This window comes from Apteryx rowi, unplaced genomic scaffold, assembly GCF_003343035.1.
Source record: "Apteryx rowi isolate R43461 unplaced genomic scaffold, aptRow1 scaffold_91, whole genome shotgun sequence".
Taxonomy (NCBI): Eukaryota; Metazoa; Chordata; class Aves; order Apterygiformes; family Apterygidae; genus Apteryx; species Apteryx rowi.
In genome coordinates, this window is record NW_020451216.1 from 2,315,728 (window position 1) to 2,343,358 (window position 27,631).

At 39.0% G+C, this 27,631-nt stretch overlaps 1 protein-coding gene across 4 annotated transcripts in view; it reads left to right on the forward strand.

Moving 5' to 3' along the window:
- Positions 1-25,029, forward strand: part of ACTR3B (ARP3 actin related protein 3 homolog B) — a 26,387-nt gene extending 1,358 nt beyond the window's left edge. The window contains exons 1-12 of one of the 4 annotated variants that reach the window (XM_026091611.1): positions 4,266-4,340; positions 5,831-5,886; positions 7,759-7,883; positions 8,914-9,024; positions 9,968-10,063; positions 10,218-10,325; positions 11,809-11,952; positions 12,506-12,679; positions 15,366-15,458; positions 22,647-22,772; positions 23,357-23,440; positions 24,021-25,029. In XM_026091611.1, the coding sequence (XP_025947396.1) occupies positions 7,812-7,883; positions 8,914-9,024; positions 9,968-10,063; positions 10,218-10,325; positions 11,809-11,952; positions 12,506-12,679; positions 15,366-15,458; positions 22,647-22,772; positions 23,357-23,440; positions 24,021-24,089 (1,077 nt within the window). In that variant the 5' untranslated portion in view covers positions 4,266-4,340; positions 5,831-5,886; positions 7,759-7,811 and the 3' untranslated portion in view covers positions 24,090-25,029. Of the gene's footprint in view, positions 1-4,265; positions 4,341-5,830; positions 5,887-7,758; positions 7,884-8,576; positions 8,782-8,913; positions 9,025-9,967; positions 10,064-10,217; positions 10,326-11,808; positions 11,953-12,505; positions 12,680-15,365; positions 15,459-22,646; positions 22,773-23,356; positions 23,441-24,020 lie in introns of those variants that run through there. The other 3 variants (XM_026091610.1, XM_026091613.1, XM_026091612.1) reach the window with 3 other exon arrangements.
- The last annotated feature ends 2,602 nt before the right edge of the window (positions 25,030-27,631 follow it).

Sequence of the window (27,631 nt, forward strand, 5' to 3'; positions counted from 1 at the left end):
GTGGGGGCTCCGCGGCCTTGGCGGGGCGCGGCGGGGCCCCGCGTGCCCGTTTCCTCCCTGCCCTCGCCACCGGCTCTGCTTAGCGTTTTCCGACTAAAAACCCGAAGCCGCTTCCCTGGAGAGAGCAGGCGGCGGGCTCCAGCAGCAGGCGAGGTGCGCCGTGCCGCCGGGCATCCTCATGCGCCAGCGGAGGCCACCTGCGCCTTCCCCGGCCTCCGCTTCGCTCCCGCGCTAACGGCGCTTCGCGGCGCTTCGCTCGCCCCGTCGTCGCCTTCGCCGAGCCCGCCCGCCGCGTGCGCCGTGTGTAGCCGGACCGCGAGTTCTGCGGCGCTGGTYTCCGAGGACTCGGAGGATGCAGGTGGCGGAGGCCGCGCCGAGGAGGCCTTTCGCTCCTCGGGGGAAGGGGCCCGTCCTGCCTGGCCGTGGCTGCAGGAGGCCTGTCCGTCGTCCCGGCGGGCCGCTGTGCCGCGCCGCAGGTGCGGGCGATGCTCGTGAGCACGCGGTGCTGCTCTTGCTAATCTCTTTCCCTTGGCCCGGCAGCGCCGCGGAGCTGCGAGGAGAGAGGAGACGCTGGTGCACGAGTGACTCGCCAGCCAGTGGCTTCGCTTGTCGGGCTTCGCATCAGGGTCACGGGTTGCGTGAAGAACACACCTTCCTCCTGCAGGGAGTTTCAGGAGCCTATCGCTCTGCTGTTTTCCTTTGCTTAATGCTTGGAAAGTTACCTTCAAATTCCTAAAGCTGAGAGTTTCTTTTTTTAAGGCTAGCTAACAAGAGGAGGTCCTTTGCTCTCCATTTATCGTGGTGTCACACTGCCTCCTTTTTCTGAAAAAGGATTTCGTATGTTGAAACCCATCTCTCTCAAGCTGTCAGAAAACTTTCGGAGGTCTTCTGTCCTATCTCTGGTTACACATTTTATGTATTTATACAGAAATCACCTCTGTCCCCTCAGTGGAGAATCCTTGAGTCCAAAGTGTTCAGCTGTGGTAACAGAACTGAGAAGGGGTCTGTCTTGCATGTACTTCTGCCTGTGTACTACATACTCCTGCGTAATTTCTAAGGTTCCTTCTATTTATTTACTGAAGATAGTTTAAATATGTTCTCCACAGAACGTATTTAAATAGTGTTAATAGTGTCTAATAGTGTTAATAGTGTCTAATAGTGTTACTTTGCGGATTTAAAGTCCCTTTTTTTTTTAAACGGAGAGAGAAATGGGAGCTCGGAATGTATCCCCTGAAAAACCTGCAGAATAAACTGCAAAATCCAGAAAACGCACAACATGCAACCGCTGTCTCTTGTCAGAGTCCACCGCTCCTGCTCTCAGTTTGTGAAGTGATCCCAACGTCATACTATTGATAGATGTTGCTGACCAACGGTTGTACAGAATAAGTGAATATGGAGAGAAAATAAGCTTATTTTGTTCTTTCAGAGAAATAATAATTGAAATAGAATTTGTCTGTCTAGTTCTTGTGTGGGAAAAACTGGTGCCATTTGTATGTGTGCCTGTATATCAGCTTCTTTCAGGAAAGGTTCAAATAGCCCCCAAATGGTGGGACTTCTCATTTCCATGCCTTTGAATGATCTTAATTCATATTGGACAAGATAGTGTTTCACTTGGACTTCTGCTTGGCTTTGCTGCAGGGCACTCAAATCTGGAGACTTTTCAGCAATGCGATTATTAAATCTGAAATAAGTAGTCTTGCAGAATTCAAGAAAAAAATAAGACTCTGAACCAAAGCCACCAGAAGTAGCTTGACTCACTGATATGCAGTCTCTGGAATTTTCCAATGTGTGGGTTGAAAACCTTCTTATTGTTCGAATGAATCCACTTTGGGTTACAAGCTCCAAACAATTTGCTCAAATTCTCCATGAAAAGGCTTTCAGATGAAAAACTTGGAAGAGCATAGTAGGAAGGAAAAGCTATATGCAGACATGCGCTGCAGAACATCACGTGTGCAAAACACACTTTTCTACTTACATCTCTGGTACTGAATGAGGTGCTTTGTCCGGGCACTAATCCCAGTTCTTTTCATATAAGTGGGTTTAAGAAGTTTGTGAAGAGATTTTTTTTTTTTTTGGTCATTGTTGTTTTGTGCAGAAGGAGCCTGGATTAATTTATTGCTGTTTGCAATCATAGGCCTCAGACGTGTGGTTCTGGAGTTTCTCAAAAAAGCAACAACGCTTGTACAGAGAATAGGTGCAGACCTTTAGCGAGGAGCATGTTGTTATAGCAGGAAAGGGTAGTATTCCTCTGCTCTGTTAGACAGATGACTTAAACTTTCTGTATGAATAAAGAACAGGTTATGGTAAATTTTGCAGAAAGCAGCAAGAGTTTATTTGCAGTGACTGCTATTTTCCTTCAGAGTATTTGCACATGACCTGTCCTACTTTGATTTTGGTGCACTATGTCTCTATTTTCTTTGGGGAGTTTTTCTGGTGATCAGTTTACATGTTGCTATCAATCCTTTCATGGAAAAGGGCATGCTATTTTTAGATTCTTAGCACTGCCAGGCTTTTCTGGTGTTGCTGTTTAAATAGCTGTAAACTTTAAAACTAGTTTTATTAACTGACTCTTAGCTGTGGGACATCAGAACTCTAGTAGGTGGGTGCGCTAAACAAAGATGACTTAAAATACCTCTTTCCTCCTTAGTGTATGTATTTGCAGACACTGGGGAATACTTTTATTTTTGGGATATTTTATTCGAGTCACTCCATTTTCTTTTAGTAAAGAAAGCCTACTTTGGCAAAGCCTTACTGATCAGCTTAGAGACAGATGCTTGATTTTGGGAGCAGTGAGCTGAATTTGTCTTAAAACTTCATTTTCGTTGATGAGCTATTAAAGATCTTCACATCAGAGCATCAGCTATATATATATATTTTCCTGTTACATCTCTGACACTACGCGAGTTGCTTTACCCAAGCATTGCTTCTGTTCTTTACACATAAGGCTTATGAACAGGCATTTTTGTGATTGCTCTGCTGTGTGCAAGGAGCCTGGGTTAATTGACTAGTGTTTGCGATCACAGGTCTCAGGCCTGTAAGGCGCTACAATTTCTTTTAAACAAACAAACTAAAAAGCAGTGACTCTAATAGACACTTTATTCCTATAGTGGCTGCTGGTGCTTCTCAGTAAACTGAGCGGATATAAGAGATTTTTTTTGTTTGGTGTTTCCTCCTTCCTTCCTTTCCTGCATCCTGTCCTTCCTTCATTTCAGAAGTGCCTTTCCACACCTTTATGAAGACTTTGCATTGCAGGTTTCTCAGGCATGTTTGTAATTAAGGTAACACAGTCTATTTATGGCAGTATGTCATTATAGGTGTTCTACCAGTAATAACTGTCATTTATTTGGCATCTTAGCTGTCACAGAAAGTTTTCTTTTTTAGAGAGGTTGTCCTTTTTGGTTTGTTCAAAAGACTTTCCGAAAGCATTTTGACATTGCCAATCACTTCGTATCTATCTCTTCAGAGCTTGTTTATGGCTTTAGCATTTCTTACTGTTTTAAAGATCTGGACCAAAAAGCAGTAGAAATTGAGAAAACTAAAATGTTTACAGCTGGGCTTTTTTCTTGTGCATATTCTTAGAGTAACACTGGTGTCCTGTGTGTTGAGATAGAGGACACTGGAGACTATCTACTTTGGTAGTTTCCAGTAGATTCCTCACTGGAGGACTCTCACTAGCAATAAATCTGCTACTTTTAGTGAAATTAAGGTGAAATACTTACTATCTACACATTCCCTAAAGTTGTTTTTGTAATTTACATATCATGAGACATTGCGCTATCGTTAGTTTGCTCGGCTGTAACCCAGCAGAAGGCAACCGTGTTTTAAATACTTAAATATTCATTGATAAAGGGACTAGAGACCGCATAACCTCCGGTTAAGTCCCAMGGCTTTCAGGTCAGTGAATATTTAAGTATTTTGTATAAAATGGAATGATGTCTGTAGGAGGCCCTGAAAGTGGGTCACCCCATTGCTTTAACGTACTCCAGGGTGCTGTTTTGGAAGGTAGAACGTGTTCAGGTCCTGCTAGGCAGAGGAGAGGTCTGGGACCAAGTCTCCTATGCCCTGATCGAATCGGCTACTGGATAAGAAAAGGGAGCACAACTGCGTCATGTTTTTTCCTTCTCTTCCTTAGTGGTTTTGAGTAGTTTGAAGTTTCCCTTCCATATGTTTCTTCCATTTGGTTTTGTTAAAACACCTGAAATGTGGCTTCTTGTTCCAGTCTGTGACTTGCTTGATCCTAAATAACTTTTTTTTTTTTTTAACAGCAATTTTCTTCACTTCCTTGCTTCAACCCTGAACTGAGAATTGAGTTGCTCTGTAAAGATCTTAATACTAGAACTGTGAGATGTTGTCTTCTGTTAGATGTGTCCTTCGAAGAGACATTTATTTCTCAGTATCCGTGAAAGATACTTGCCCCTTAGCGTTACCTGAAGTAGAGAAACTCAGCTAGCGACCAAATAAATGGGCAAGATGTTGAACTATATGCTTTTAACTTTATAAGTTATTCTAGTAGTTGGATCTGATGCCTACTTGAGCAGGAAGGAGGGATAACGCTGTTACAGGCTGATACCCACAATTGGCCCTTGCAGCGTGTTTTCTTCTTACTGCTGATACTTAGTTAGTGGGGGGAGCGTGGCAAGTATGCGAAGGGGGAAAAGCCAGCAAACTGAACTCGCCTTTGGACTTTAGTTTAAGAAATATGTTCTGTTTGTATTGCACAAAGCTTTTAATTGGGTTTTAAAAATACGTGTGTATATATGTATTGACCTGGCTTTTTGTTCCTGGGACTTGGAGGGCTGGGCCATGACTGATATTTTTGTGAGGCTTCTCTTTGATTGCCGCTTCTAAGTCTTAGTACCAGACCTTTTAGATGATGGTTTCCTTGATCCTGATTATGTGCATTTAAGCAAAACCCATTTAAGAGTAATTACCTTGTAAGGCATCTTAAATCCCAGTGAAACTCCTGCTTTGTTTGTTGTATTTCAACAATATTCCCAAGGTGGGCTTCATTCTAAAGTGAAAAGAAACTATGCAATAATAATCATAAAAAGAATTCTTAGTAGTAATGGTCTTCTTTACAAATCATTCTAATTTAATCTCCTGATATTTTCGGGAGCCGTAATAAGTAAATGTTTGGATTAGGCTGAAAGTGTGTGCCCATATAATAATGATTAAAAAATGCAACAAATCCCTCCCCACCAAAACCCAGTCCTTGTCCTTTTAGCCTTGAGGGGGGAAAGGCTTTTTTTAAAGAGTATTTGATGTCTTTTGAAGCTGTAGGTTTGAAAAGATATTGAAAGTAGTTTTAAATTCCAAGGTTATTGCTAATTCAGTTTTAATTTCTTTATCTAAGCAAACTGACTCTTAATGAGTGTTTTTGTAGCAAATACCCCATAAAAGGGGATCTTACTGTTTAAGCTGTCAATGAAGAAGCAACCCTCTGCTTTAGCTTAGGCATAATTTTGTTTGCAAATATTGAGAACAGGCCATAGACATCCTAATTTCACTTCAGGAGCTAGCTTGTGATTGACCTCATTTAAAAAATGTACTGTCTTAGGTTTTCATGGCAAAACTAGATGTGGGTAATGGTGATTTCCCTCACATCACGCTATTGTTGTACTTCATTCGAATCCAATGAGAACATTAAAGAGTTCAATCTCTGGAACCATTTTTTTTTTTTATTTTGGAAAACTGTTTATGAATTGTTTTTCTCTAGGAATTAGAGCTCTTTTTCAGTCTGTAAGAAGTGTAGAGGTTTTTTTTTTTTTTTTGCAAGCTGTTTTTTTAAGTCTGAATGCATCTAATGACCTCGTGATCATTATTTTTTCAGATATACGAAACTTGGCTATGCAGGAAATACGGAACCTCAGTTCATTATTCCATCATGTGAGTAATTTTTGTTTTTTTCTTCCAACTTGTAATATACACAGATATTACTAAGGACTTCTATGAGTAAATGACTTGCTTTCTGACTCCCAACTCAACCTTTACGGTCTCTCGTCCATCTGGGAAATAATATTCATTGCATTAGCATCTTTGGCTAGAGTCTGTCGAAGCAGAACTCCTTGTTTGCAGTTAGCTAGGACTGCTGCTCATTAAATCAGCTTTTGGTTGCTATGACAAAGATGAAGTGAACTCTAGTCCTATTTCCTTTCTATCTCCATTATTTTTCTGCCCGGACTCTTGTGTAGACAGAATGCAACTTGCTTCCTGTCTACCTGACACCATGGTTACTGCCTGGATAATCTGTGGAAGGCTTCCAGTGAAATTAAGTACTAAAATGCAGGTGCCGTCTGGCTTATTTGCATTGTCTGGGACTGGAGACAGTTTGATATTCAAAAATAGTTGTTCCTATTAGAAACCATTCACTTTTGGTATATATTTGCCCATTAAAATGTTTTTACCCATGTAACATATTTTATTGAGCAGATTTACTCTTTTAAAATTTTGTGTAATAAACTTGTTATAATGATATATGTTTTGAATGTTCTTGATTTTAATTGTCCTCTTAATAGGCTCTCTCAAATGTTATGCACATCTATAAATTGTAGCATGGGCTATGTATTTACTACCAGAGTGGCATTTATTATCTCATGGCTATCTCCAATTACGCTAAATGCTGCCTTTGATTACTTTTTCTGAACATTGTCAGTTTAGTACTAATTAAAGCATCTAGCTTGCCTTGTGGCTTGTTGCAGCAGAAGATATAAAGATAAGAAAATAGTAAAGGTAATCAGGGACCAAAGAGGTGGATCTAGCCTAACCAGAACTATTTAAGTATTATAAAAAAGCAAACCTGAACCACTTGTAAAGATTTGACTGTTTTATGTTAAAGAAGTGGATTAGCAAGTGTTTCCTGTGAATTTGTTATAAATCCTGTTTTACAAAACTAAGATAATTTGTTGAGATTCGGATGAGTTTCTGAAAGGGTAGTTTGCTTGGCAGTAAATTTTAGTCCTGATACTATTTATTTAGTGCATCTGTGGATTATGCGTGTGTACTGTGTATTTTCTACTGTATGTGATTAAGAGCATGATTCTGACCTACTGAAAGAAAACTGTAGATAAACAAGCTATGTTTTACAGTACTTTATTCCATTTTTATTTATAGCTTGTCCCAAAGATATTCTTTTTCCCCCTCTCTCCTTGCCTATACCAGCCATCATTAAGTAATTTTAGTGATAATTGCAGTCTGCTAATGGGAAGCTTAAGTGTCTTCAAAGGTTTCTCTGCAGCACTATAACTTGATGTCTCCCCTTCCCCCCTTCCTCCTCCTCACTGACCAGGATAATGACTCCAGTACTTATTTCTGAAATACATAGTTTATTTATTTTCTTATCCTGTGCCCTTTCTCTTAATTCTTAGACTTGAAACACAGAAAAACATGTCACTGGCTTAAAGATTATCTCTTGGTGGGATGCCAGACATGTGCAGATCTGGTGACCGCTGTAGTCCGTAACAGAATACATTTTTAGAGATTGGCTCTCGGAGCTATCGCTTACGTTAATGAGGGATGGGTGACAGTTCCCACGTGGTGCACTGAAGATGAACTCTGATATACTGGCTTGTCAATAGATCACTTATATAATTTCTGCTCTCTGGCAACTATACTTTCTCTATCCCAATATTTCTGGAAAAGAATCTGTGAGCACTTTTAAATTAAAGTGTGTTAAGTGCATTCTGCCCGCTCATTTCATTGCTTTGTGTTTAGATACGTATTTTAATTTGGTTTTGATTTACGTTTGGGTTTTATTTTAAGGTATTGCAATCCGAGAGTCAGCCAGAGTGGGTGACCAGGCTCAGAGGAGGGTAATGAAAGGTGTTGATGATCTAGACTTTTTCATAGGAGATGAAGCCATAGATAAACCTACCTATGCTACAAAGGTAAGAATACCTTTAGCRTTTTTCAAAAATCTGCTCAAAGTTTCCCCTTTTTATTGTTGCAGATTGTCCCAGACCTTTTTGATAGCCATTTTAAAAACACGTTTCTCTTAGTAAAATGTTTTTGTTGCTTTTTAACGGCTGCATGCTTTTCGTTCCTTTTGCTTTACCTTTTTTTAAATGTCTGTTTTACTGGTGCTATCCCACATGATGGTGCTTTATCCTTTTTGTAAATATCCATTGATACTGTGCAGCTGTTCATTTTCCAAAATTATTAGCTGTTAAAATAGTCATAAACACTGAATATTTAAACTCTTGCTAAGAGTATATCCTCTTAACATGGCATCTGAACTGGGGAGAGTATTGGATACTTTTGCTTCAGGGAGCATCAGAAGCTTGTTTTGTGGAAGACTGTCTTCAACACAGCTTCTCTGTGAATCATATTTTCCATACGCTAGTAAAGGACTTCTTGTACTTTCAAGATGTTAAAGGTTTGTGAATTACGTGGAAAAAATCATTTTGTATACATCCTGCTGTATTACTTAAATGTCAGCTGTGTTCTTAACATTGAACAAAATGTAAATATCACCCCTGTCAGAATTTTTGTTGGGAAATAATGTATTGCCTATATGGTCTTTATTTCCTTTTGTAGGTTGGAAGGCATGCTAAAGATGAAGATAAGTATGCTTATCTTCAACTTTATAAATTATATAATTCATATAAAAAGAGATAAATTACTTGCCTACAGTGCCACAGCAAAAGAATGGTGGGACTAAGAATAGAGCCTGTGTCTTCTGGCTTCTAGTCCTGCAAGTTAAAATTGCAATTGGGAGCACCTGAGAGTAGCAGAAGACATGAAATAGTGCCACTAAATTAAAATYGGAAAGGTGGATTTCATAAGGTAACCATGATATGGTGTGCTTTTGTTCTTGCAGAAGATGTAAAGATTTTGATGCTTTTGCCRTTGCTATTTTGGGTTTGTTTATCCTTGTAGGATCTAGAGTGTTGTCATACCTTTGTTTTCTTGCTTCAGTGGCCTATACGACATGGGATTGTGGAAGATTGGGACCTCATGGAGAGATTCATGGAGCAGGTCATTTTTAAATACCTACGAGCTGAACCTGAGGATCACTATTTTTTAATGGTGAGTAATGAGGCTGGGTAACGAAATATTTCTGTGAGAAGAAAACTAAACAATATCCCAAGCACAAGTAGCTCTGTTAGAAGATTTTTGCTCTCCGTGTCTAATTTCTTAAGCAATCAAAAAAAAAGGGGGGGGGGAGCAGTATAACTGTGCTAGAAGAATATTCCATTCAATATCTGATGCAGGTTACTGGAGTTTGGATTTTATTTTTGAAAAGCTTCAATTGCTTTGTTTGAACTAGTTCTATTTAAAGTAAGTGGCTGACTTTACAGTGAAGTAGGGGAAATTTTTGCTTAATGAAGTGCTGTATGTTAGCAGTAAAGCACAAATACACGAAAGATTTCTCTTTGAGATGAAATTAGGTAACTATTTTTTAACAAGCAATTTGCAATAAACTTTTTTATATTCTTTATATTAATTTCTCCTTCTGTCTAATTTATCTCCAGATATTGAATTTAAGGGAGCTCTCTGTTAGTTCCAGTTTGAAYGTTACTTGAATCTTGTTGATCTTTAAGCACTCAGTAGCTTACACAAATTGATTGGAAGAGTGATARTAAAAACTGTGGTATGAATGGGATTGATTATGCTATAGTAATCAATCTATTGATTTTGGTTTATAATAAAGTATTGTAGTTATCTTCAAGTTACTCTTCCTAGTGATCCATCCTTTTGAAGGTAGAAATATTTGGGATGTGAGGAGCCTTTAAATGTTTAGTCTGCTCCCTGAATATGAGTAAACTTCTTCCTCCTTTATGATTGACATTGAGCATGTGAATACTTGTGCACTATGGCTTTTACTATGAGTAGTCCTGCTGAAATCGATTGGGCCACTCATAGCCAGGTGAGTAAGCAGTGCATCAAAACTTACATGTATGACTCCAGACCTCTACTGAGTTGCTTTTTCAATTTTTATTTATTATTTTATTTTATTTTATTTTTACAGACAGAACCTCCACTGAACACACCAGAAAACAGAGAGTATCTTGCAGAAATCATGTTTGAATCTTTTAACATACCAGGACTTTACATTGCTGTTCAGGTGAACAAAGTGAATCTATACTTCTAAAGTACAGTATAGCTGCAGTATGTATAGTCTTCTGTATGTGTATGTCTAAAATTATGAAGCAGTACTTTTAAAGACTGTAAATTAGTGTGTTCTGCCTACTTATAAATGTAAATTATTTGCTGTGTAGGCAGTGTTGGCCTTRGCTGCATCTTGGACATCACGGCAGGTTGGAGAACGTACTTTGACTGGAATTGTCATTGACAGTGGTGATGGAGTGACCCATGTAATTCCTGTGGTATGTAGCAGGGTGCAATTTGAAATTATCAGTGGTTTGGGTAAGTATGGGGTTTGTTTTCTATAGGTAAAAATGACAATCATGGAATCACAGAATAGCAGGGGTTGGAAGGGACCTCTGGAGAGCATCTGATCCAACCTCCATGCTCAAGCAGGKTCTAGAGCAGGTTGCCCAGGACCATGTCTRGTTGGGTTTTGAATATCTCCAAGGATGGGGACTCCACAATCTCTCTGGCAACTTGTTGAAGTAAACTTTTTTATTTTTTAACTTTTTTAAATATTTACTTTTGAAGTTGTTTGGGATTTTTTTCCTCCCTTACAGTTGTTTCACATGATAAAATGTGTTGTATTGTGTGAACTTATGGGATTAATTTTAGCTGTCCAGACTAAAGGAAGACCATAGTAAGGAATTACTAGGTCCTCTTTTAAAGACTGTTTCTATGTAAATCCTTGTCTTGTGTTTCTGTGTCTCCTGTTTAATGATTACCACTATGTAGATCTCCTGCATCCTCAGATGACTGGGAGTCCTGACTCTGTCCTGCATTTTGATTGTGTAGTATAGTTGACAACCTGTATCTTATGTGTTTCTTTTTACTGTATTTTAGAGGTTAGAGTGAACTTTGCTTGTGTGGAAACAACTACAAGCTTGCACAAATGCATGTTTGTATACATGGTCGGTCTCAAACTGTTAGGATGTTAAAAATACACAATTATCTGTGTGTCCGAACATCTGTTCTGTTGATGTCATTTAGTATATTTCTGAAGCAAATAATATGCTTGAATGATCAGTTGTTTTAGAAATGAGAAGTTGACTGTTTAACTTGATTTTTGCATTTTGAAATTAATCTGGTCTCATCAGTATTTTCTTAAACTGAGAAATACTGAAAAAACCACCTTTGCCATATGAAACTAAATGGAAGTATGTAAAAAGCAGGGGAAGAAATAATGCTGGCTCAGCAATAGCAATCTTTTTCAGTAAATGCATCCTGAAGAAAATACAACAAATAGATTTCACTTTTTCGGTGTTCATTGTTAGGTATGTTTTACTTCAGTTTTCTTGTCTGAGCATTTTTATCCATTTTATACTTTCTTTTTATTAATTTTTCACTCATATAAGACATAAGGGATCTATTCATATTACACTTGCATTTCAGATTGTGTTTGAAAAGGACCRTCTAATCAGACTTTCTCTTCTAATATGTACAAGATTTTTCTTATTTATTGCCTCATGCTTTCCAGTGTCTAGATAATCAGTATCTCTTTTTACATGTGGTAATCAGGGTTTTTTAAATAGAAGAACTATTTAGTCTGCAGCAGGTTGCACATTTTTATAGTCATTTCACAGTGTCAAGATTTTACTTTAATTAAAAATAAAAGCAAAGTATTATATAGAAATGAATGTTAGCTTGCCGTTAACTATTGGTATTTCACACAGTAGTTTTTTTCCTAAATATCTTTTTTTTTTTCCCTGTCTTCCCACGTAGGCAGAAGGCTATGTAATTGGAAGTTGCATCAAACATATTCCTATTGCAGGTAGAGATATTACTTATTTCATTCAACAGCTCCTAAGGGAGAGGGAGGTGGGAATTCCTCCTGAACAATCTCTGGAGACAGCAAAAGCCATAAAGGTACGCCCTTCTTTATCTCGTGGTAAATACATAAATAAAATTCTTTAGGCTAATTTTTTGGCCAAAGGCTCTTTGAAAAATGTGAATATAGAAGCTGTACAGTAGTTTCACAAACCGCTGCTGGTTTATCCAGTCAAGTGCAGAGAAAGGGAAAAGAGAAAGAAATGTCATTTTAAGCTTTAGATCTGTTTAAAACTTGCTTTGTTATTTAATAAAAAATAAAGTTGTCATGTAAATTGGGTGATTGTGTGAGTCTGCTCTTGCAATGAGAGCTCGTCRTTGAACTTGTCTGTCTTCACAGACCTAATAGTCGTGACTGTTTTTATTCTGAGAGACTGTAATCTAGATGAGTCACTCTGGAGTCCTATTGCCAATACTAGGGCCTTGTGCATCCACTTGTAAGGTTGTGACTTCAGTGGTCATTTGGGTAGGAACTTCTCTTGAACAGCCCCACCTGTAAGACCTCCTTCTGTTATTTCTGGCTGTGATATACTTGAGTTCAAAGGTGGAATAATTATTTTGTCAATGTTTAATGTACGATATTTCTTAACAGGAGAAATACTGTTACATTTGCCCCGACATAGTAAAAGAATTTGCTAAATATGATGGAGATCCACGGAAATGGATCAAACAGTATACTGGCATCAATGCGATCAACAAAACCAAGTTTGTTATAGATGTTGGTTATGAAAGGTTCCTTGGACCTGAAATCTTCTTTCATCCTGAGGTAAGAGTGTCTAGTGTTAAGTTATAGGAGCTCTTCTATGTGAGTGAAGAGAGGGGGAGGGAAGTGCTATCATTTTTGATACCAGTGCGCCATCACGTGGAAGTGAGATACCAGTAAGTCTCCTAACTGCAAACCATGTGCAGTCCCAGATAATACAAGCACAGAAGAACATGAGCGCATAGCGAATAACTGTTTTTCTTGTGGTCATATGTAATATTTGAAACCTCTTTTTTTTTTTTTTTATGTAATCTAAAATAGAGAAGAAGTTGCTTGAACTTGCAGATTTTATACAGTGTTTTCTTTCCTCCTTTAAACATGTGTTTAAACCAAGAGGCTTTTATACTGTGTATTTAGTTATACAGTCAATCCCTTTGGGCACTGTTGTACATGGTAGCATTCCATTGATAAATATTTTAAATCTTGGGTGTTGACTTTTTTGTGCTTTCTCTGTTGATGCTTTATTATACTGAGTCAATTTATACAGCATAGATGCTAAATTTATGCCTGAGGGAAGTCCACTGAAATCTGTGTTCATGTGGTCATAAGTGACAGGTACAATTCTGGGAACCATTACAACACCTAGTCCTTTTTTTTTTTTTTTTAAGGTAGTTCAGCTTGAGTGAGCTTCAGGGTATCGTGGGAGAGGAAGGAGTCAAGTTTTAATATGATACAACACAGCAAAGAAGGTCCTCTCCACTGCTGCACAAATCCATTCAGTTAAAATTGCAGGCAACCATAGAGTGTGATACTGTGAATAAGTTTAATTGAGGTCCGTATTGGCATCGCTGAAGTTTCCCTTCTGTCTACCCTCTTCCCACTGGAAGGATATTCTAGAACCTCATTCTCTCGTCTTTTTTTCAAAATTCCAGCCTTAATCTGTTTGTGGCCAGTTTATAGCCATTTGTTCCTGTGCCAGCGTTAAGCCCCTGGCCTAAATAGTTTCTCTCTCCTCCCTGCTGTTTACCCATCTGATCTTACCTAGAGGCATTAAATCCCACATCAGACATCACTTTAATAGCTCCTCTTTCCATAGGCCCTTCAAAGACTGTTAGGAACAGGATAAAGGACTAATTTCCATTTTCTTCGTTTCTTGATAGTTTCTTGGCTCTGTATTTGGAGGAAAAAAAACCAAAAACAAAACAAAACACTGAACTGACTTTCTAGACAAGAAAAACACAGTAGATGATACGTACTGCATCCAAAGAGAATTTCTCGCTGGACTTCACTAACTCTTCACTTCAAAGGGTATCAAGTTAGCTAGGTAAAAGCTACCTTTGGTAAAGCTATTTTGTAATTTTATCCTATTATCTGTTTATCTGTCTTTATTATGCTTTACTTCAAAATTTGTTCTGAAGTCTTGCATATTATTGAAGTTAGGCTTTTGGGTTTGCAGTTGTCCAGATTCTTTCTCCTCTTTTAAAATTAGGTATTTTACTTGCTATTCTCTAACCATATGGTATTTGCTAGCAGACTGTAATTTCACATGTCAGTTCTCTGGTCCCTTTTCTGGGAGCATACTATACTCTGCTTTGGATGCCCTAACTTTCATGTCTACATTCTCCTTTTGCCCTGCAGCGTTATCTGTATCCTTATGGAGAGCTGGGGTGAAGATTTCGGGCTATAGTTCATTTTGAACTCTCACTGTGAAGCAACACCACTTCTTTCTTTCTTCTCTTTTTATTTATATGGCTTAGTATTTTACTTCTCATATTGTTATTTCTTATAGTAGAAATTAGCTTGAATTCTTGGGGATTTTTCACACCATTCTTATGTCTCCTGATCTCCAAGCCAACTTCTTTGCTAATTTCTCTTTCAGTTCCTTTCTTCCTTACTTTATTGTGTTTTGCCTTTTTTTTTTTTTTTTTTTTTTTTTTTTTTTTTTTTTAATTCATACAATTAGAGATTTCATCTTGTTTAGGATGTAAATCCTGGATAGTTTCTGCACCTTTGAGAAAGTCTTAAAATTATATTTTTTTATATATATATATTTCCTTAATAAATAGTTTCTTTAATTTCTCAAAGTTTCGTCTCTGAAAGGGCAAAACCTAGTTACAAATCTAAATGTAAATATAAAAATTTTTTGAACTGTTTTTCAGTTTTAAGTGGGAAATAACCATTAGTCATTGTGTTTTAGCATTAGCAATTCTGACTCTAATTAAACAAAGAAATTGCATTAGGATGAAATTGATGTTTGTGCTGGGGGCTTATTTCCACTCTAGACCTAGAGTATTTTTGCCTTTTTGAATGATGGGGATTTTCTGTGTGCTCAAGAAAAACAAGCTTTTATGCAGGAATTTAACAGAAGTGTTTTAGTAGGATTGGAGCATTTTTACGTGGGAAGGTTCTGATTTGCACACTAATGTTTTTGAGTCCTCCTAAAAGGAAAGACATAACCACATTGCACAATAACAGTGTGTTTAATATTGCAGGAGAACTCAGACTCTAGTAAGCTCCCAGTGCATAAATCTTGACAGTGACTTTATGACCAAGGAAGAAAATCTGAATTCCTCTACAGAAAGAGGAATACTCATTTCTCATATATAGAAATGGGCTTGTTACGATGTAGAATATCTTCCCTCTCTCACTGCCCCCCAAATACAAAATCCCTTCATAGTCTCGCTTCTGCATTTTTGTTTCTTTTTTCTTGGAAGGAAAGATCTAATGTCAGTGTTCTGTCTCATTTTAGTTTGCTAATCCAGATTTTATGGAGTCCATTTCGGATGTAGTCGATGAAGTTATACAGAACTGTCCCATTGATGTCCGGCGTCCATTATATAAGGTATGGCCTTTCTGTTGTAAGGTTAACATAATTCACTTGAAATGTAATATGCATGTGTGCGCACGCATACATGCAAAGCTGCGTATTCCCCCCATCTGAGAAATGTGAACTCCAAATAGAAATTGAGTGAAACAAGCTGCCATTTCTGAATGAAGAGTACTTGATCTGTGCTGCTTTTCATTCCTGAAAGAAGGATTATCTATAACAGGGTTTTGATACATAGGTAAGTATGCTCAGGGAACTGAGGCAGAAGGATGTTATTCATATCCGAAGTTACAGTGTGAATTCTTATGCATGAAGATTTCTGGATTCATGGTCTTTTTTGCCCTTTATAACCAGTGCTTTCAAATAAATATTTCTTTTTCTGTAGTCTTGACTTGTATATTCCCACTGTCTTTAGTCATAGCCAGGTATGAACCCAGTGCTAAAATACACTAAGCCTTAAAATCTTTTAGGACACAATAATTAAGCCTGCTTAAACTCATCCAGGGTGTAGTCCAAAGTTCTTTTAGTCATTAATTCCTTAAGAAATGAAAAGGAAGGTGTTGACAGGCACAGCCAGTGGCAAGCTTTCTGTGTGCGTTGGCAGTGCATCCTATGCTTCCTAGTTGTTTTCTGCTTGTGTGGCAGCAGTATCCTTTCGGGGATAAAGGCATAAAGTAATAGCATAGAGAGGCTTGTTTGCTCATGTAAAAGGCAATAGTTTCCTTTTCATAGTAGGATGAGGTTTATCTATGAGGGCTGAGATTTTCTTAAGGATAGCTAAGTTCTAATTAAGCCATATCTCAGGGTAATTTGTAACTCTTAAAATTTTGTAGAGTGTTTTACTTGTCTAGAAAACATACTCTGTAATTTAGAATGAGACATAGTACTTTAGAGCAAATCTGTGGGGTGGGTTAAAACAAGAAGTTAAACTACTTACTAAGGTTATATACGGGGTCAGTTCTGCAGCAGGTCGCTTCAGTGGCTTCAAGCTTAGGCGTGCTGCCGAAAGTTTTAGGAAGCCAAGTGTCTGCTTGTGCTTAGGGGCTGTGCTTTTTTTTTTTTTTTTTTTTCCCCTCCTCCTTTCTGAAAGACCAAAGATTCTATAGGAAATACCTTCTTGCTTGCTAGCTTGGGGATTAGTACTGACTTCAGGAAAGTGACCTATAAAAGTTGAGGTTGGTTACTCTTTCCTCACCATAATCAGCAGGCAAATAGTTTTCCCATGTCCTGCCACTAGTGGAGATTTGTTTGCCGTTTCCTGTTTTTCATTATACTTGCTTCACTAACACAAAGTTGCACAATAACCTATTGCATACAATGACAGATATCAATAGTTCTTAATGCTAATAATTGTTTTATTTAAGCAAGGTCATTACAAAGGGAAGAGGATCTATGTTCTCACTGGTTAAACTGGTGTATAGGTACAGAAACACTCATCCATGCATATTTTCTCTTACTCTCTGTGCTTTATCAATTTCAGTTGCCCACAATGCTGCTCAGTGGCCAGACGAGGCACTGGCTATGCAGCTGGGTTCYTGTCCAACATATTTGGATGCTTCATCTCTGCTTATTCAGAAAATACCCTCAAGGACCCTTCTTTCAGATTTCATCCAGTCTGTAGCCTTTGAAGAATTGTTTCATGTCCCATCTTTTGACGTCCTATGGGTTTTTTTTTTCCTTTCTTGCTCTTACTAGCAGTATTGCTCTCCCGATCCTATCAACAGCATCTCTTGTATGAGTCCAGTTATTTGCTGCAGTTGTCTCTCTTACGATATATTGAAGGTTGGACCAGGAGGACCTTCATCAGGCTGTTGTTCTTTAGCCAGATCCCATAGCTTGTAGCTGCTCAATGCCACACACATTCTTTCACACCTTCTGCAAGTAAAGCATGCTCATTCTTTTTAATTATATAAATAAATGACTTCACAAAAATACAGTCTGTAAGAGAAGTTAGAGGGAGAGAGGAGTAGCATGATGGGGACAAGAGTCCACAGAAAAAAAGTGTTTCTTCCCCCAGCATTCACGTTACACTGCGTTTAGTAGTATGCTCACAGTGATTAACACACACCCAGCTTCCGTCAGTGAGAAACATGCAGCTACTTTTTGCAGGTCTGCAGGCCTGTTATTTCTCGGGTAGCAATGTAGCTGCAACAGATGTTAGTGTTGGATGTTTTCAGTGTTAATTTTTATTAAAAGTCTCTCCCTTTTTTTTTTTTTTTTTTTTTTTTAGGCTGACAGTGCTCTGTGCAGTCTCGAAAATGTGCTAACTTGTGCTAGTGTTTCCTCAGTATCAGAAGAGTCAAATTTAACATTCAGTTAGTGAATACAGTTATAGTAACTTTAAGGGTGAACACAGTGCTTTTAGAAGTTCCAAAAACTCCTTGATACACTAATAAACGGTAGTTTTTGTTTGGTGACAGGTTCAGAAACTGTCGTTCTGGCTCCACATCCTACTTCCTCTTGCTTTTTTCCCATTCAGAGTGTCTCCTGAGATACCTCCAGAGTTTTGACAGTCACAGGACAGCTGCTCTCCATTCTCTGCTGTGGTTTTGGTACAAATGTGTAGAAGAGGGAATTTGAGAAAATTGAAGGCTGCCTTGAGAGTAGTCACCTGTTTTCAGAAATATCTCTGAAAGATCCTGAACCAAATAGGCTTGTATATTCACGATTCAAATCAGGGTGGATAAAGCTCCAGCATCCTTGGTCTCAAACTTTTTGAGTTAGTGCATGTGAACATTACTTGGGGCAGGGGCTGCAGCGTATTGACAAGCGAGGCCCCGTCTTGTATCTGCGTCTCTTGTAAGGTAAACTGACTGCCTAGCTTGTGGTGGATGTGCTCAGCGCTTAGAGAGATCTGAGGTGCGGGAAGCTGGTGGGGTGGTAAACTTCCCCTGGTGTTCCCTGTGACTTGAATAGCTTAGAAGTACTTTCTGTGCGAAGGCTTAACGTGCTGGGGATGGTACGTAGGTGGCGCTGCCAGACCGCTGTGCTGCGTCCGATCATCTGCGAGCTGCAGAAAGGGAAATGCCCTCTGTGATATCTGCCATATCAGCGCTGTTCTTTCCTTCCCCCTCTGAAATTTTAAGTGTTAGTGGAGCGGAAGACTGGAGAGGGTTCAACAGATTCTTGCCTGTCTGCTTCAGCAAAACGACAGCATTTGCTCTTAATTACAAAGGGCAGAGCAGGGAGGCTCTGCGGGTGAGGTCAGGCTGGAAGAGCTGCCAGACCATTAGATCTGCATCGCTGGCCCTGACAGTGAGCCACAGGGAAAGAAAGGTATCCCTGCTGCCTCAGGGTGGAAGCCCCAAGCGATTAACGCTGTTAATGCAGCACAGCAATGCTGAGAGGAGGCCCCGTTTATTCCCATCACGGCTCTACTTAGACTTATAACTGTCCCCATGCTAGCTGGTTTAGCAGTAGCTCAATACATTYGTAGTATGCTGTGGTTACTCTTGTGTCTGAGCACAGAGATACATTTCTGCAGAACAGCACAACTGTAATTCATGATGAACTCCTGCCACTACTCCAACTGTGAAATGTACATTGAAAAATGTGATTTTTTTTTTTAAAGAAAGTTAAGTTTTCTTCATGATTAAAGTCAAATTTATTTCAGAAGCAGCGTTATATACAATAAATTTGCTTCTTTGTGGGAATAATATATTTCCTGTTTGAGATTTATAATATTTCCCCTCACACCTTCCTTACAAGGTTGGCAAATATCGCCCTGTTCTAACTAAATTAAGAAAAGCATATAACCTAATTGGTCCACTTGCTCATGGCGTGTGATTTCAGCTTGTGAGTCTTCCAGCTTTGACTCATGATAATTTTTATTGGCACATCATGTATTGCTTGCATTATGTGTCTGTGGTGGTGTGGTAGTGTCCCGTTAAACAACTTTAATTCAGGTTGTCATTTGGAAGAGGGAGAAACCTGGGTATGTTGCCAAAACTCGTTTAGCAGAAAAACATCAGCTGCTTCTCAGTTTGGTGCTGCAAAGTCTAAGGTGTCTGATGGAGAATGTGCTTATACTGCGTTATGTGGTGCAATGTAAAGATGCAGAAACTAACTTTAAACAGCCTGTATAGGATTTTGCAGCAGCCACTTTGGCTTTTTGGAATTTTAATGTAAACCTTACTTACATAGTTCTATTAGTGTGGCTGGATTGCTTTGTTATCAGATCTAGCTTCATATCTCTATAGCATGGCGCTATATAGTCATAATCTCAGAAATGATATGAARGAAAAATCAATATCCAAATGCTTATAATACAAGGAAAGGGGATAGGTGAGAAGTTTCTTGCCAGCCATCTGAGATGAATGGTGTTCATCCCCCGATTTCCTTCCCTAAATGACCTACTTCCATCATGTCATGGTTAGCTTATTCAAGTRTGTGGGAGGTCTTGTACTGTTTCTTCTGAGGGAATACATTCTTTTGAACTAACTTAACTTTCAACCAGTTAGCCGTAAAAGTAAAATCAGTTGGAGCTTCTTTCCATGAGATGGTATGATTCTCAGTGTCAGCTGTGCAACCTGTGGTCTGCTTAGACCTGTTACAGCAGCCAAAGTGTGCTTTAGCATAGTAAGATGAGAAGAAATCTCAATTAAAGGAAGCAGCTGGAAACAAATAGATACTTGAATCCTAACTGCCTTTATGGTTTTGTCTGGAAGGCCGGAGAATTCCCAGGGGGGCTGAAAACCTGAACAGCACTAGTAAGCTTTTTTGCCGCAGGCATACTTAGCATTCTTCACTATTTATTTTTCCTTCCAACAGTTACTGGAATTGCTGTTTTGTGTTCCACTAAGTTATACTAGAGCAGGTATATGCTTTGGTTCCTTTGAACTGTGGTCTTGTGCTGCCTTCGTTGTGTCCCTTGTAGATGGTGGGTGTGTTGTTGGAGAGATGGGGAGCGTGTGTGGATGCCGCTTCCATGGTGAGTGAGGGCAACCTCTCTCCCGACCTCCTTGCAGAAGACTGACCTGCTGAGTTCTGATGACATGTTGAAGCCCATATATGAGCACGGTCTTCTGCCAAAGACTTAGCATAGCTGTGGCCCAGTGCTGTCAAGGAGCACATGCAGCAGCAGAGCCATAACTGTATATAAATTTACCATATGATAATGGCAATTGGTGTCGCCTAATTATATCCAGTATGCTGCTTGGCATAGCTTGTCCAGATATCTGGTAATGAAATGACTTACCTTTTCAACAGATACACTTTAGTGCCTCTGTTTGCCTTGAGCAGCACTGTTTKCAATCTTCTTTAACATACAGAAGTACTTGAATAACCATAATCTCAAGAATGTGTAACCTCTTAGCTTACTTTTGTCCTTGGAAGGATAAAAGATCCTCCCTGTGTTACTGCTAACGCTAGTTGCATAGTTTGGCCTCAGAGGTATTCACACAGTTATTCTCAGATGTATTCTGAATTCATTTTTAGTGGTGGCATTGTCCACTTCATGCAATATACCTGAAGTTTAATTTGCTTTGAATAGAATTATTGCTTTCACCCTCTTTGCCAACTTCATTATCTCCGGGTAATATTTTTTTGATGGCATCTTTTAAATTGATATTTCATCACTCAAATTAGTTGTTGTCGCTCTCTCTTTTTTTTTCCTCCCCATTAGCAGTTTCATTTTCTCATATGGAACGTGTGACCGCTCTGAGGCAGGGTTAGAGATGTTCAGATACATTGACGATTCCCCCACTTTCCGCTCCTGCTTAATTTTAGGACCAACTGTGGTTGTTCTGGTTTCTGCTGTACATAAGCTCCCTTCTTCTCAGTCCTGCTCTTTCTTTTGGAAAATTTTTTAGTAATGTTATGAGGATGTGTTCTTTTTTTTTTTTTTTTTTAAGTATCTCTACTCCTGCTTTGGCATATAATCTTTTATACTGTAGGTAATCCAAAACCTAAGAAATGAATTTTCCTTATTATAATGGTTTTATGACACGCAGAGATTTTTTTTCATAAATAAACATTTTCCTTCTCACTTTACAAGTTACAAACAAGATTTTCCTTGTTATCCGTTGCTTAAAATCCAAGCAGTTATTTCTACACCCTGCGAGTGTGAATGCTTATTACGCAAGTCTTTGCCTCTTTAGATCTGTACGCAGGCTTCTAGGCTGAAAACACTGGTACRAGGATTCTTTCATTATGGGCATGGTCTTGGTCAGCAGTGTCAAAAACTGTTGCCGTGAGGTAACTCTTTGCCCTGTGTATAATGAAGTCTTGACCGCAGCTGAGTTCCTCGTGGACATCTGTCTAAGGCATAGCAGTGGTTTTAGTAAGCACTAATTGGCACKTTGGTTTGCAGTTGAAGCAGTCTGCGAGGGCCCAAATGTTTGTTTTTTGTCCCTTACAGAGCTCATTTTCTGATTATGAAGTGCAGTCTTGCCACCAGTATTACACTGCATAAAGAGAGGCTTTTAAGTTTCAGGTGTTCCTGTTTTGAAACCTKCCCCCTGCATCTTTAAAATACTTCTGTGTTCGCCTGTGACCCTGCAACATTGTCAAAATTAAGGATGTGAAATTCTAAAACTGTATTTTGAATCCAAGCACAAGCCTGGGTTAACAGRCTTTCAGTTTCGCTCTGAAAATGGCATACTACAAGACGAGCCGGTATAGAAAAGTCAGAGACATTGTACCTTTCTCTGTAACGCAGCCCTCTTTGGAGGCTTGATACCTTTTTGAGGAGTTGTAGGACTTGCTGTTTGCCATGTTAAGGAGCTTAGTTCTTAAAAAATTGAGACTTTACCTCTTTTGGAAAGACACTAGCAGTGATAGGACCAGGCTAGAGCCTTTTTTGGCGTCAGGACTAAAACTACCTACTATGAGCATCTCTGGGAAACTTGTTGATGAAGTATYTTTTTCTGCTGTTTTGCACATGTAAAGTACTAGCTCACTATTAATGACACCCTTCTATTTTGTAATAACATATCTGCATAAAACTTAATTTGGTATAGCTGATGTTTTTGGTAATTGTGCAATGAAACCTATAAGAAATCAATTAAATAAAATTCTTKAAACAGAGAGAGAAAGTAGGGGGTCATGGACCTGTGTAAGTTGAGCAATGCTTAAGGTGTTCTGTATAGCTTGTCAGCTTCCTACTGGTGTTACGATCCAAGCAGTCACCTCTGGAGTATTGGCTTTTGGGAAATTCACTTGAAGATGCATTTAAAGAAGAGTGGGTATTTATTTTCTTCACAGAATGTGGTCCTCTCAGGAGGATCCACAATGTTCAGGGACTTTGGACGACGACTGCAAAGGGACTTGAAAAGAGTTGTGGATGCGAGATTGCGGCTTAGTGAGGAACTCAGTGGTGGTCGGATAAAAGTAAGTAAAAATTTCAAATGCATTGGTTGCATGAGCAAGTCAAACAAACACTATGACCCTAAAACTGATGTGTATATTAATATGGATTTCACTCATGCATAGTAAGTTCAGAAAGAGGGTTTAAGGGAAGATAGTCAGAAATAAAGTTGAAAAATTTCACCTCGCTAGTGAAATTGTTGTTGTAAAATGAGYAGTATATATGCATGCGTTGTTAAATCTGTTGGTAACCTGGCAAAAGGTGACATGTCATTACATGAATTTTAAAGTTATTGTGAGTTTCTCAGGGCACCTCTGGTTTCCCTTTTGGGAGAGACGTGATCTTAGTAACAGGCAAGAGAGATGTAACTGTTGTGTCCTTCAGTACATACTCRAAGTCAGCATATGAAACTTCATTAACTAGTCATGAAGAGTTTTATGACTTGGTCTCCTAGGGGATATGGGAGACTGAGTATTAAGTGTGAGATAGTGATGTGAATGGAGAGGGTGAAGATATCCAGGTCTGGGTAATTAAAATGGGCATCTTCAGTTTATAAGGATCTTGTCAGCAAAATGTAAACCAWCCAAATGTGAACTGTTTCTCTTAGCCCAAACCAGTTGAAGTTCAAGTCATAACACACCACATGCAGCGCTATGCAGTTTGGTTTGGAGGCTCCATGTTGGCTTCAACAGTAAGTCTTTATCAAAATGGTTTTGAAAGTTCTTTCTTGCATATTGTCTCCTGGCTATATTCGATCCAAGTAGTAAGTTTTAAATTTTTTCATTTTGACAACCTAAACTGTGTCACATCCTGTRGAATCCTTACCCAATTTTTAACTCAGTGAAACTTGAACTAAGCCAGTATGTGCTTTACTTGAATAAGATTATCATGATTTGACTTCATTTYGAAGTAGCTTGTATATGATAGCTGTATTGTAGCGCCTATATTCTTGAAGYCAGCACTTGGGATTAGTCAGGGCTTCAGGAATGTAGGATCCAAACCAAGCTTCTTAAATGTGAAAGAGAAGCAAATGCAAGAAAACAGAAACRATTCATAACTCCAAACTGGAATTTCTTATTGCAGTCTTTAAAAGTAGTCTTTTGTCCAGACAAACTTCTCTTGATTAATTGGATTTAATTCTAATTTCTAATTTTATTCTGTTGCAAAGGTGTAATACCACATCATAAAGCTGCAATCTACAAAAATTTTAGGTGATTAATTTATTTGCATGTGTCTTTTTTTTTTTTTCTACTTTATGTATTCTTATGTTGTTGGGGGATTTGTTTTATGTTTTCATAGCCAGAATTTTTCCAAGTATGTCACACCAAGAAAGACTATGAAGAATATGGCCCTAGTATTTGTCGTCATAATCCTGTTTTTGGAGTCATGTCATAATGCTCATCTAATGGAAACAAGGTCTCTGATATCTTGCTGGTGAAGAAACTCATTTAAAGGAGAGGAAGGCAGCAAGTACTGTAAACTCTGAAGATAGATGTGGTTTTCTCTTGGAAGCATTTTGATCACCACCATCCACTACAGCACAACATACAGCCCCAAGTCATTTCAGTAAAAGCCATTTCTCTGCTGACTACTTTAAAGCCTTCTTTCTTCCAAAGTGTGAGTTAATTGAAAATAGGTAAGTCTCTGTTTAGGAGGTTGTGCAGATACTACTGAAACTGAATCTAGAAGAATAAGGCAGTGTTTTTCTGCCTGTGGAAAGGAGAAAAGATTTAAGCCTTTCCCACCTGTGCCCTGATTCTGCAATCAAATCTTTAGCAATGGAGCACTAATTTTAATACCACATTGCCTTCAGGGGAGTTGGAATGGATGCAGGTACCTGCCTAAACAGATTAGATTGCAGGATTGGGACTGTACTTTATAAATGTAGGTTTTTCATATCATTTTGTATTTTATGATATTGGTAGGGTGAATTGATGACTAGTTCTCAGCACGAACAGCTGTCAATGTCATGGAGTGATGTTACGCGTTTCCAGGTGTGAGGCATGTATTGGGTTGTGCTGGTATGGTTTTTTTTTGTTTTTTTTTTTCCTTTGGGGCAAAAACAAAGCCATGTACGCTAGAAACTGATTTGCTTTTGTTTGAATGACACAAACTAAGTGATTTACAGTATTGTATAAAGTTTATTATAGCCACTATTACTTTGTTTTGAATTTTCTGAAGATGTTTTATAGAAGATGATGTTTTGTTTTGATGTTGGTGAGTGGTGGATGACATGCTGCCTTGCACCAGTGAAATAAAAGCTGTTAACATCTTTATGAATGTTTGTGGTAGTCCTGATTTACATATTTCTCTATTTTTATCTCCCCGGATCAACTTTCCATTTATATGTCAATGTATATGGAATCATAGAAACACTCAGGCTGGAAGGGGCCTGGAGATCTCTGGGTCCGGCCTCCTGCTCAAAGCAGGGCTCACTTCAATTAGATCTGGTTGCTCAAGGCCAGTCAAGTTTTGAGTATCTCTACAAACGGAGGTTCCTCATCAACTCTGGGAAACCTATTTGAGGGCTTTGCTACCCTCTCTGGGCGCATGTCCTTGTGCTGGTAACATAGTGTTTGTTCTTCTGCGATTTAAATCTAAATATGGTGGCAAATCCTGCTTCTTCTGTCTGTGCTGATAGTTATCTGATCTCTGGCAGTAGAAGTTTTGCAGGTCTGCTCTTGTAACAGTTTGTGTTACCCAATAARGATTTTGCAAGTTGCAACAAATTTTGGTTTTTAACAGGCATGGAGGGTTTGAAGCTAAGCAATTGTTTGTTCAACATAAATTATAAATTAAAGCAGAGGCAACTCCAGGACTCAATCCTGGTTCTGAATGCTTTTGAACTTAAAGCACAGCTGAGGAGCAATACATTGAACTGTAGTTTGCTCAAGCCTCTAAGAGAAAAAATAGATAATCTAAYATAACATGTACTGTTTCAGCTTGTTCCAGAGTTAAATCAGTCTGTACATTTAAACCATTTTGTGCTTAGTCCTCCTGCGGTATATTGTGAGATACAGACTTMTGGTAGGTGCAAGTCTGGGAGTAAATCCCTAGGAACACATTTAAAATGCTGGACAGATAACCCTTTGTGGTCCTGAATTGAATGAATTTTCTGCCCCATTCAAGTCATCTGCTTAAGCAAAAGCTTGAGAAAGAGAAACTTCAGAATAAGGCTTAAGAATTCCGACTTATTAGCCTATTGGGAATTCAGAGGCTATTAATTCAAGGAAAAGAGCTGATGCTTAGAATAACATGCTTCAAAATTACACCTGAAATCAAGAGCAGTTACCATTATCCATTCAGCTGGTCTCAAAATGGTGTTGGATTTTGAAGATGCAAATAGAAGTTTATTACTGCACGGCTGACTTTCTAGCTTTTTGCCTTTGCAGCAGAATTCAGAGTCCGGCTTCAGAGGCAGACTTGCATGCTCAGTGCACTGAGCAACTGTGTGATGACGCCCTGACACTTGCTTGGTGCTGCAAAACGGGGAATGCTGGGAATGTGAGATGGTTACATGGGGCTGCATCCAGTTTTAGCCAGGCCTTGAGATGTCTTGGAGTCAGCAGGAGGTGGCTTTTTTGCTCAGCATTTCCAATATAAGGCACAGGCAAGAAAACTTTTTTCAGAAAGGAGACAGGGCTCGCTTTGAAAACAAATGGGGAAATGTGCTTATGTTCCCCCTTCACAAGAACACTGATAATAGGAATGCTAACATAGGATGTTTGCATGTCCTGAAGCTGAGGTTCCCTACCCTCCCACCTTTTGGAAGGGTGCCCTAACCTTCACGCTACGGACTGACTGAGGGTTATACCCTTGTTGGGCAGACAAGAATTCAGGATGAGTTGTGTCAGAGGGCAAATGCCAATGTGACTTGCTAGCCCCTTAGCTTTCTGCTGCTTCTGTTCTGCAAACTATTGTTTAGCTAGTTTAAGTCTGTTGGCAAGTAGGCTTGCTTTTTTCAGTTACCTTTCATGGATTTCTTGCAATGAACCTTGTTAATGAATCCCCACAGTGGGTTGTGGACAGCAAGTTCTGTTCCCTTAATCTGGTGTTTCAGATGCTCACCTGAGAAGGAGCATGGTGCATTGGATTTGAATCTCCTTGGACAGAGGCAGGAATTGAATCCAAGATTTAAAACCAGAGGGGGCAGCAAATATCTGTTCTGCCTCCAGACACTTTTAAACAGTAGCAGTTACTGCTGTACTTCTGCAAAGCCTGCTTTCTTAAGGAGCGCTCTGTTGATGCCTAATGCATCAGGGCAGGTTTTGGGAGACTGACTGGCATCAGAGACATGGGGATAAAGGCATCAGTTACTCAGCCTGCTAGGACAAGCGTTTCTAGAATAGAAAATTGTATGTTTGAATGTAAAGGTGCTTGTGGTTTTTTGTCTAATTTAAAGACATGAGGTGGTATTAGTATAGCAATTCTCAACAATATAATTTTAGWTTAAACTGCCAAAGCACACAGGACTGTAAAGAGTAAAACTAGTGTTGGCATTTAGAAGTAGCTAGACTGGGTGTTATATTTGACAAGCTAGTTGATTTCTCTTCATCTGCCACTGCATTTCTGAATGCTCAGACTGGCTTATCCAGTTTGAATCTGAAACAGAGGTTTGTTTGCTTGGAAATTGCAGTGTGACTTAGGCTGGGGTTTCAAAAGTATCCAAATAGCTCTAACAGTTTACTGCTGTTGAAGGGATTGTGGTCTCACTTTCTCTCTGGAGCAGGCTCCGCTGAGAACACTTCTGTGAGATGATTTGACATGCTAAACCAGCAGAAAACTTGTTCACCTATTTGCATGTGACTTATTTTTCTGTCACCTTAATGAGTTGAATTAACTCTTTGAAAGGTCCAGTTAACACTGGAGTTGGTCTAGTGGA